General features: G+C 39.1%; 1 protein-coding gene across 1 annotated transcript; it reads left to right on the top strand.

The window, feature by feature from the left end:
* The first annotated feature begins 637 nt into the window (after window positions 1-637).
* On the top strand, window positions 638-3,496 carry LOC105854807 (lithostathine-1-beta-like). Its single transcript, XM_012735377.2, has 6 exons — window positions 638-662; window positions 960-1,069; window positions 1,680-1,798; window positions 2,107-2,244; window positions 2,951-3,062; window positions 3,275-3,496. The coding sequence occupies exons 2-6, from the start codon at window positions 1,006-1,008 to the stop codon at window positions 3,340-3,342; spliced, it is 501 nt and encodes a 166-aa protein (XP_012590831.1). The 5' UTR covers window positions 638-662; window positions 960-1,005; the 3' UTR covers window positions 3,343-3,496.
* The last annotated feature ends 8,077 nt before the right edge of the window (window positions 3,497-11,573 follow it).

The raw sequence follows: 11,573 nt of genomic DNA, 5'->3' as shown, positions 1-11,573 counted from the left end.
TTATATCCAGCTACCATGAGCTTTCTTAGGCGTCAGCTCCCTACAGTTTCCACCTGTTTGGACTTTGGAAATATCTGTACCTGGCTGGCTACTCACACACAAACCTTGTTGGATGTTTCAGTTTAAATTTGGAACTGATTAGTTGGAAATATTAACCCTAGTCACTTGAAGTAGATCTTAAGAGGTTTCTGAGCCTGAAAATAAATTGAAGAATGACCTAAAGCAACCAGAAAATTGTGCTTAATCATTTGGATTCAGCTGATTCTTCCTTCAACCCTACTCATGACTTACACAAAAGACAGGGCTCCATATTTACAAGGAGTAGAAGGAAATCTTCTCCTCTCTGCTCCTTTCAGGGTTGCTGAGGGCTATGGAAATTGGGCACCTGGTTGCAGCTGAGGAAGCACAAAGCCTGCCTTGGACTCGGATAGTTTGCCAACCTGTTGCGGGAAGATAACGTCATTTGTGACCATTCCCAGGCTGTGCAAGGAAGAGGCTACTCCTGGTGCCAGGATTTTTTTGTGTCAGTGCCCTATGTAGACCCTTTGATCCTTAATTATAGCCCTACCCCTTGAGTAAATGCTGTGATCTTTCTCTTAGAACCTGTTATAAAAGCCCTACCACTGCCTGGCCTGACAAGCCACCTCAGACCTAGCCAACAGGTAAGTGGACATTACAAGAGGAGGGCATCTATACTATGGGCTCTTCCCTCTATCTTGGGGAAGAAACATGGTGATTTGCTGTAAATGTTTCCAGCAGTAGTGAAACTTATGCAGAACCATAGCTGATTTGGGGTTACTCAGTCTGTATAATCCCCAAACCACTAGGGAAATATTTTGACATGTGTGTTTCTCAGTGCACCTTTCTGCTCTCCGGAATTCAGAGTGGAGGCTATAAGGAAGGGAATAAGTGCCTTGCCCTCTACCTCTCAGTCCCCTCTGCCCTGTGTTCTCCTGCAGAGATTGCTGATTTGCTCTTTAAGCAAGAAATTCACTGCTGCTCAGCATGGCTCAGACCAGCTCATGCTTGATCCTTCTCTCCTGCCTGACATTCCTGTCTCTGAGCCAAGGTGAGATTCTCCACACCAACCACACACCTCCAGGCCTGCAGCCTTCTCTCCATTCCATGTGTATACTTCCACTTACAAAGAGGCAGAGTCAACTTCAAGCATCATTTTGTGTTGTTCAGTCATCTTTCTTGCTGATCTCATCTCATTTATATATATCCTCACCTCATTTGGAAGTTTGAGATGGAATTTAAAATGAACCTTTGTTAGTGACCACTGGAGTTGGCATTAGCTGATCTGACTAAGTCCATCTATAGTGGCATGTTTGGGGATGTTTTCATATAGAAAATGACTAAAAGCATACAGAATTGAGAGAGTCTGTGTTCAAGGAAACCAAGACAGGCTTGAGAAAGGCAGAAGATTGTTCCTTAGAGGAAGAAGATACGTGAGGCCAGAAATGAAGGGGGTAAATGGGGGGACTCATTTTTTCTGTCTATTCTTTGTGTGATCTTGCCTTGAGCAAAGGAAAGAGAAAAAATAGGTAGGATGAAGGAGAGCAAATGTGATCAATTACTCTGTGACCTTCTATATCCTATGTTTCTACAAATGAAACTCAGACGTTCCTACCCAACCTGCTCTGTCCTGAGAGTCTTCTTTCTGTCTCCCTTCCCAGGCCAGGAGACTCAGACAGAGCTGCCTAATTCCCGGATCAGCTGCCCAGAAGGCACCAATGCCTATCGCTCTTACTGCTACTATTTTAACCCATACCCTGAGACCTGGGTTGATGCAGATGTGAGTAAGGACAGCAGTGTGGAGAAGGGAGGCTCATGAAGTTAGGGGCAGCTGCCACTTCCCAGTGTGCTCAGTGGCATCAATGAGATAAATCTAATCACCTTGCTAACCCATCACTGGCCTCAAATTTTTCAGTCTATGTTGTGCTGTCATCTTGCACATTCCCAGCACAGAGATGCTGGGAGTAAGTGACAGCATCATCAGGAACATTTCTGTGTTGTCCTTTTTCTGCCACAATCCCTGGGAGGACCCAGTATATCCCTCAAACTTTCCTCTTCCATTGATTGCTCCATTTTCTTCCCCACCAGCTCTACTGCCAGAACATGCATTCAGGCCACCTGGTGTCTATTCTCACCGAGGCGGAGGGCGCCTTCGTTGCTTCCCTGATTAAGGAAAGTGGCACTACTGACTGCATTGTCTGGACTGGCCTCTATGACCCTCAAAAGGTCAGCCCACACCCTCTTTTACTACCTAAATATCAGGTTAGAGGGGGAAGAGTGATGTGAAAGGTCTGGTACCTCAAGAACCAGCATGTATCATTTTTAATACATGAAGGCAACCTGTTTATTGGTCCCATAATGTATGGGGTAGTGAGGTTCACAGTAGGTGGTTAGGGGTAAGCTGAAGGCTGAATTTCCTGGCTGTTTCAGGCATTCATGAATAAATTCATTGTGTCTACTTCTAGGAAAACATCTTTATGTACTACTTCTTACCTGTTTTGTTATTGTCTTTCTTGTCAGAAAGCCCTTTGTAGACTATAGAAAAAGAGACTAGTGGGGAAAAATCTACTGTTGGGAACTTGTTATTATGCTCAATAATAACTACTAATATATAGCCAAAAGTATGCTCGATTGTAAGTGGTATGAGCCTCAGGATAGAAAAATCAGGAACCATTTTCTATAGCTGGCTTTTATGGTTTTCTGGATCAAATTCAGAACATTTATTATTTGGCAGAATAGGGGGAGAGAGTTGGACATTCCAGGAAAAAAGAGAAGCTTAGAGCAAAATTAAAGAAACTGATATGATATTCAGGGGGACTACAAGGTTTATTTTTGTCTTATACCTTGGCCTGTCCCTGAGTGTGCACACGGGGTTGGTATTTCTATCTCTTTTTGAGTGACCACTGCCGTTTTCTGGTCCTTTGCTATCTAGAACCGCCGCTGGCACTGGAGCAGTGGTTCCCTGGTCTCCTACAAATCCTGGATCACTGGAGCCCCAAGCAGTGTCAGTCCTGGCTATTGTGGCAGCCTGACTTCAGGCTCAGGTGAGAGGCAGAAAACCTACCCACCTGTTGCCATCCTCTCCTACTTAGCTCTGAGGATGGACATGGAGATGGGGATAGAGGAAAGGTGAGCTCTTGATCCAGGAAATGGAGAAGTATTTCCTCTTATTTCTTGTCTTGCATCCCATCCCAGAGCCAGGAGGGGCCACACTCCTTCTGGTCTTCTCAGTTTGACTCTTCTCCTTGTCTTGCAGGATACAAGAAATGGAAGGATGAGGATTGTGAAACAAAGTTCTCCTTTGTCTGCAAGTTTGAAAAATAGAAGCATCTGGAATATAGATGTCTACCATTTATCCTGCAATTACTCTGGTGTGAAAAATTAAACTGAACCATTTTTCCAACTCAACTTGAACCCTCCCCTGCTGCATTTGTTCTGCTAATATTCAGTACTTTTACCCACTCAAGTCTCTGGAGCCATAAATAATTAAAATAGACATAGTTTCCCCCAGTGTGCTGTCTTGCATTTGTTCCTTTCATAGTAATGCCTGGGTGGTTGGGTATAAGTGATTGTAAGCTCTAGAACTTGCTTTGGCACAGCCAGTTTTCAAAAATACATCTACATATCATGTATGTTGGACTTATGAACATACATGTGGTGGCCTTGCTTATGACAAGGTTAAGAAGATAAAGATTTCACACACAACCCACATGTTAGCATAGATCCAGTGTAAAGTCCACAGATAATTAAATTGTGGACCCATGGATTGCTGGAGTATTTGAAAGTCTGGAGGGACTCATATACTCTGGGGCTGGGGAAGCCACATGACTTCCAGTTCCATCCAGCTTGCTACAAAAGACATGATTCCATTTTTTTTTTAATGGCTGAATAGTATCCCATGGTACATACATATACAACATTTTCTTTATCCAGTCAACAGTTGATGGACACTTAAGTTGATTTCATATTTTTGCTATTGAGAATAGTGTTGTGATAAATATCTTTTTGATAGAATGATTACTTTTCTTTTGGGTAGATACTCAGTGGTGAAATTGCTTAAAGGGTAGTTCTACTTTTAGTTTTTTGAGAAATAGCCATTCCGTTTTTTATAGAGTTTGTTCTAATTTAAATTCCTACCAATGTATAAGCATTCCCTTTTTTCTACATTCTTGGCAACATCTAGTGCATTTTGACTTTTTATTAATGGCCATTTTGACTGGTGTAAAATGGTATCTTATTATGGTTTTAACTTGCAGTTCTCTCTTGATTAGTAATGTTGAACTTTTTTAAAATATGTTTTCTGGCCATTTGTATGTCTTCTTTTGAAAAATGTCTTTTCATGTCTTTTGCCCATATTTAATTTGACTTAATTGTTTATTTCTTATTGAGTTGTTTGATTTCCTTATAGATTCTGGATATTATTTCTTTTGCTGTAGAGGCTTTTTAGTTTAATTAAGTCATAATTAAGTCTATTTTTGTTTTTGTTGCATTTGCTTTTGAGGTCTTAGTCATAAATTCTTTTCCTAAGCCAATGTCCAGAATAATTTTTCCTAGGTTTTCTTCTATAGTTTTTTATAGTGTCAGGAGGTCTTATATTGAAATCTTTAATGCATCTTCAGTTCCTTTTTGTATATGGTACAAGACATGAGTCCAATTTCATTTTTATGCACATGGCTATACAACTTTCCAAGCACCATTTATTAAAAAGAGTGTCTTTTCTCTAGTACATGTTTATGTCTACTTTGTCAAAGATCAGTTGGTTGAGGGCATGTGGCTTTATTTCTTGTAATATCATTTGAAGTCAGATAATGTGATACTTCCAGCTTTGTTCTTTTTGCTTAGGATTGCTTTGGCTATTTCAGGCTTTTTTTGTGGTTTCTTATGAATTTTAGGATTATTTCTTCTAATTCTGTGAAAAGTGATTTTGGTATTTTGATAGGAATTGCATTGAATCTGTAGATTACTATGGATAATACAGTCATTTACACAACATTGGTTCTTCCAATCATGAATGTGAAATATTTTTCCATTTGTTTGTTTCATCCACAATTTCTTTCATCAGTGTTTTGTGGTTCGCCTTATAAAGATCTTTCATCTTCTTGGGTAAATATATTTCTAGCTATTTTATATATTTTTATAGCTAGTATAAATGGGATTGAGTTCTTGATTTGATTCTCAAATTGCTTTTTATAGGTATATAGAAATGTTACTGATTTCTATATGTTGATTTTGTATTCTGAAACTCTAAGGAATTCATTAAACAAATCTAGAAGTCTTTAGGAGGAGTCTTTAGAGTTTTCTACATATAAGAACATATCATCAGCAAACAGAGATGATTTAACTACCCCTTTTCCAATTTAGATGCCCTTATCTCTTTCTCTTGTCTGATTGCTCTGGCTAGGATTTCCAGTGGCATGTTCAACACGAATGGTGAAAGTGGCATTCTTGTCTTATTTCAGCTCTTAGGGTGAATGCTTTCAAACTTTTCCCCATTCAGTATGATATTGGCTGTGGGATTGTCATATACGGTTTTTATTATTTTGAAGTACCTTCCTTGTATAGCTTGTTTGTTGAGAGTTTTTATAATGAAGGGATGTTGAAATTTATTGAATGACTTTGTTGCATCTATTGAGATGATCATATGGTTAATGTTTTTAAGTCTGTGTATTGAATCACAATTATTGAATTGCATGTTGAACCATCCTTTTATCCCTGGAATAAAACTCACTTGATTGAGTGTTCCTGTGAGCCTCTTATATCTGGATGTCTACATCAATTATTTACTCAAATAGGTTTTTACTTTTTCTAGGCTGCCATCAGATACTCAGGTGGGGGCAGCTAGGCAGGCAGTTGTGGGGGAGGCAGGCAACTGTGGGGCATATAGTCCACCCACACCTCGGACTTAGAGCAACCCATAGCAGTGGCAGCGGAATTTGTCTGATATTTGTCCTTGGGGCACACAAAAGTGGCTCCTGCTCTTCCTCTCTGGCCCACCACCCAGGGCTGGATGCAGAGCTTTGAGGCTGGGCTTTCAGAGTAGTGCTGTGCTGCAGCTGCTCATGGCTCAGAAGCCTGTGGGACTCCATATGAGACTAAGCAAACCTCATCAGCAACCTTAACTGGCCCCAAGACTAGAAGTATAGTCTTTTCACTAGACTGAGTTTCACTTTGCTTGGCTGTGAAATGTATAAATGGAGGAAGTGGGATGGTGGTTAGGCGTTTTGAGCCTGTAGAGAGCCAGAGGAAGATGTGCGATAGCTATAGCTTTCACATGGAGGCTAGGTAGGGATGGGAAGCTTTCCCAAAATCAACACGGAGCAAAGAAGCTGCTGGAGTCTGCAGAGAAAGGAAAGAGCAAAGTGGTAGAAGGAACACTGTGGTAGAAGTAGATTTGAGTTTTAGCATTTTTCCTCCACTATTGAATAACAGTTCAGTCACCTAAATTGTCACCTTATGAAAGGGAGAGTTGAGCAACATGTGATCCCACCTACCTATAACTTTCCATTCTTTCCAATTGTATCAAAATTTTATAGCTCTTACAGGGTAGGTGATAGAGCAGACAGAGAGCACTGGTGTCATAATCACTGCACCGGAATTCTAGCTGTGTCAATTATTATGATTACTGTGTGACTTTGGGAAAGTCACTTCACCTTTCTGTGTCTGAGTTGGTATCTACCTTCTAAGGATGGAGATAAAAAAGGAGTTAACATATTTACCACTACTTATAATATTTCGCAGAACATGAAATCACAATATAAGGGTTAACTCTAGTGGGATAACATAACAGAAATATTATAGATGAGGAAAGAGTATATGTGAAGGTATTGTGCAAGCACATAGACAACTACAGTTTAAACTTTGTCACTATCACATGCTTAGCAGAAAGTCAGCAATTTTAAGAGATTGCGAAGCTAACTGAATCACTATCACCATCATTCCCCTCCTCTTCTTCATCCTCACTGCATCTGGCAACAGTTCTGAGGTGGCATTAGAGTGGATTTATTATTATTAATAACTTGAGACAGTGAGGTGTAAGGTGGCATCCCCAGATCCTTCAGCTCCTTCCATGAGAATTTCTCTCTCCACAGGGTCCTCTTGGGGTGTATGTGGCCAGAAGAGGCTCCTTGGTGACTGATATTGGTGCCTAGAACATCAGTTTCTCCCATTCCCACCTTCCCCAAGCAGGTTGCTCCATGTCTTGTCCTACTGCCTCCCTTGTCCTCTTTGTCCCACAGATTGTCCTGTTCCAGCTTCACACACTCTTTGCCTCTCTTCCCCGGGTCCTCCCCTCCCGCTCACCGTCACTATTCCTGGAAGTGCTCTGCTCCTTCTTGGGCTGCTCAGGGCCATGGGAACTAGGCATCTGGTAGCTTCTGCAGAAGGGAAAAGCCTGCCTTGGACTTGGATGGTTTGTCAGCCTGTTTGTGAGAAGGGGACCTCATATGTGACCTCTCCTAAGGTGTACCAGGAAGGGGCTTCTCCTGAAGCTGAATTTTTTGTGTGTGTCAGTGTCCTTCATAGGGCCTCAAACTTCTAGCCTTGTTCTCTGCTTAGAATTCGAATGCAAGACTTTCTTTATAGAGGAGGGATCTAGAGGAACATAGCTTTGTTTCTGCATTTGAGGAATGTATAACTTTTCTGATACTCCATTCTCAAATTATTTAAATAATTGGTGGCTTGATACTGTTTGCGTTTCTGACTGTTCAAGGATGTTAGATTTTTGAGGAGGGAGAGTTCATGAATTTTTCCTGTTTTGTAACAGCCGAGTTTTTTTTTTTTTTTTTTTTTATGTTCTGAGTCCTTTATTCCATGGGCCAGTGGTAAGACAGGTGAAAGGGAGAGATGGAGGCACTGAGTTGTTTCCTCTCCTTCCAAGTTTCCATCAAATATTCTGGTTAGCTGACCTCATTTTTTTGTCACCTGTGCTAAGACTTGCTTATATTTGTGCTAAGATAGTACAGAACAAGTTCTCATGAACCAAACACACAAACATGACTATGGTGCTGGTGTATGTAAAAGACAAATTAAATTGCAGATGAAGGATTGGGTGCTTGGTGTTTTACATTTATTTACTTTTTAAGATCTTGCTTTGGGACCTGTGGCCATATGATTAGTTGGTGGTTATTTATTGAAATTAGGTCTCAGAAAGCTGGATGGGTTTAATAAGGAGATAACTAAATAGAGATCAGTCAGCAAATTTTGTTTAGGTAATAAAGTGATCCTGAAGCAGAACCGCTTCTCTTGAATCTACCTCCAATACATCATAGCTGCTTGATCTTGGGGATGTCATTTAGCTCTTCTCTGACCTTCAGTATCTTCACCTGCTAAATATAGATCCTAATAGTACCTAGTAGTACCTATATTATCAGGATGTCATGGGGATTGAGTAGGTTCCTACTCGCTGTAAAGCATTTGGAATATTGCCTGGCAGATAGAGTATGTGAGAAGAGTTTGCGTTAAATAGAGCTTTCGTTTAAAGCAGAAGAGGCTAAGTTATAAGCAGGTTTCCTCATATCTGCAGAACACCAACTGACCATGGAAAGTCGTTGGCGTATCTCATACTTCTTCAGCTCCTTTCCCTTCAACTCTAATGTTTGCAGACAGGCTGTTATTCCATGCCTTCCCAGGATTAAAACAAGAGTAAGATTATCTCTCTACAATAAGTCTAAAATCTCTATCACAAAAGTGGAAAGTGGGAAATAGCTACTAGAAGTTGGGGAACAGCACCAAACTTCAGCCATAACCCTGAAGCTTCCTAAGCCTTTTTGGGAGTTTGTCACCAAATTGCTTCTCTTGAGGACACTTTAACACTAGATGTCCAAGGTATATATACACCTCTTTTCATCTATCAGAAGACTTCCAGAGGAAATATCATGAGAAAATTCTGAAATGAGCTTCTTGAAACCTTATAATGCCAGGTTAGAGGACAGAATCTTGTGTCTGCTGAGGACAGAAATGAATTTTGAAGGAATTGGAAATAAGGCTTCCCTGGAAAACGTATTACTTTGGAATTAAAGTGGCTGCCAGTAAAAGTCCTCAATTTTATTACCTTGCATGTGGAATTTGGCCAGCCACGTATGTAAGCAATAAGGGTAATTTTCTAAATGGGAATACAGCTATTGGGAGCAATAAAGATTTTTATGAGAGAACTGTGTCAATTGTTATTTGTTTTAAATCTCTCTTTTATGTTGCACTAGCTACAATGCATTTTATTATGTATTTAAAGTATGGTATATTTTATACCTGAAGAATCATTGCTTGTTTAAAGTCTTTTTCAAGTATAGAAATACTCTTATAACCAAAAAAAAAATATTATGCCAAAAATTCATTTTAATTAAAAAAAATTAATTGATTGTTTATCTTTGAAAAGATAGTCATGGTACTAACTATACTGGACTTGTCCCTCCTGCATTCTTTAGTAACTCTGATGAATATTGTTGAATCTCTTATTTATTTTTTGAAAAAAGGCTTTCTCTGTTGATATGCTTTTAAGAAAGCATAACTATTTTTAGCAAATGCAGAAATAAATTGAGTTAATTTAACAAACACATATACACTGACAGAATAAGCAATGTTAACATTTCTTACCTTTGTTTAAACCTTCTAGTTTATATAAAACAAACATAAAAACTCATTGTAAATTCCCCAGGCAAATACTATGAGAAAATTTTTGTATGTTCTTTCATTTCACATTTCCTCTTTCTTTTACTACATGGAATTAATTAATAAATAACAAAGTATTCATCTGTGTCTTTTAAAAGTATATGTAAGTTTTATCAAATAGTTTGTAACATCCTCCAACTGACATTTTTGTATTCAAAATTATGTATTTGAAACTAGACCATGTTGATATATAGAAATCTAGCTTATTTGATTTACCTTCTTTCAGTATTTCACTATATATGTTTCACCCATTTATGCCAATTGTTATACCCACCTCAATTTCTGTGAACATTTAGGTTCATTTTTTCATTCTAAATTGGCTTTTGTTTCTTGTATTGGAAAGTGTATTTCCATCGTAATTTCTGTAAATATTCAATTTCACCATACCACCAGTGACTTCACTCCAACAGCTTCATTGAAGCCTAACTTTATAACCTGGTACTCTGAGCTTCCTTAGGCATCAACTTCATGTAGTTTCCACCTGCTTGGACTTTGAGAACATTTGTATCACATTTGGTCAAACATGAAAATGTTGGTTTAAATTCATTCAACTACTACATTTTCCTTCTTAAGTAGGTCTTGAGAAGTTCCTGAGCCTAAAAAGGAATGGAGGAAGGACCTAAAGCTATCAGCGAACTGTGATTAATCACTAGACTCAGCTGACCCCTCCCTCATTTCTCCTCATGCCTAACACCAAACAGAGGTCTCCATATTTACAGGGAATAGAAGGAAGTCTACCAAGCTATTACTGAAAGAAAGGTGATAAATTAATAAGGAAGACACTGTTGAATGAAATATTAGCATCATAATGAAATATTAGCATCTCTTTCTAGGGGGCTACGTACTGAGCCCTAAGGAACCAATCCCCAATACACTCACCTTACCAGTTTCTTTTGGTACAAACAACCCCAGCTGGATGTCATGTAAGCTGGGAATGGTGTCGGTGTTACAAAGCTTTCTAAAGGTTCTCTTGTAAATTCTGCCACTAGCTTGAGAGTCATTGTCTTCAGACACTTTTCAAAGATGTTTTGCCACCTTTAAGGATAATAGCTGTGATTCCTCTGTAGTCTCTTCCCATCTCTGAAATGGCCTTGGTGCAGAAATGGATAAATTTATTCATGCCAAAATTCTGTCCATGCCTCAAGCATTTTGGATGCAAAATATTTGCAGTTCCAGCAAAGAGAATACTGAAGTGCTGAACTAAGCATGTGATAAATTTCATATTTAGAATCTTTAGGTTTTCTTAATCTCTTATATCCATTTCAACACCCTGGGTAGCAATGAAGCATGCTGAGGGGCTTCTAAGAATCTACTCAGCTTGTTATATATTGAATGTGTCCTACGGGAGCTGTAACAAACTTAAACATAAAAGGCTTAAAACAACAGAAATTTATCCTCTCACAGTTTTGAAAGACAAAAGACTGGTATTAGTATCACTGGGACAAAATCAAGATGTTGGCAGGGTCACATTCCCTCCAGGTGTTTGACTGGAGCCCCTACCAGCATCTGGTGCTCCTGGACCTTTTTGGCTTGTTACTGTGTAACTTCAGTCTTCATGGCTACTTTCTTCAAATCTCTCTCTCTGCTCCAAATCTCTCCATGTGCCAAATCTCTCCCTTATAAAGACAATTGTGATCACAATTAAGACCCACCAGATAATCCAGGATAACCTCACCATCCTCAGATCCTTAATTTAATCACATTGGCAAATACTTTCTTTTTTAAAAAAGTAAAGTAACATTTACAGGATCTAAGGATTGGGACATGATGTCTTTGGGAGACCATATTTTTTAGTTTCTACACATAGATTATCTCATTTAATCCTGAAATAGGTATTATATCCTCCATTTTATAGGTGAGAGGATATTATTTTTTTAAATTATCTATTATTG

This window comes from Microcebus murinus, chromosome 3 (assembly GCF_040939455.1).
Source record: "Microcebus murinus isolate Inina chromosome 3, M.murinus_Inina_mat1.0, whole genome shotgun sequence".
In the NCBI taxonomy this organism is placed as follows: domain Eukaryota; kingdom Metazoa; phylum Chordata; class Mammalia; order Primates; family Cheirogaleidae; genus Microcebus; species Microcebus murinus.
The sequence above is the reverse complement of the archived record's forward strand: the minus strand, read 5'-3'. Positions and strand labels throughout refer to the sequence as shown.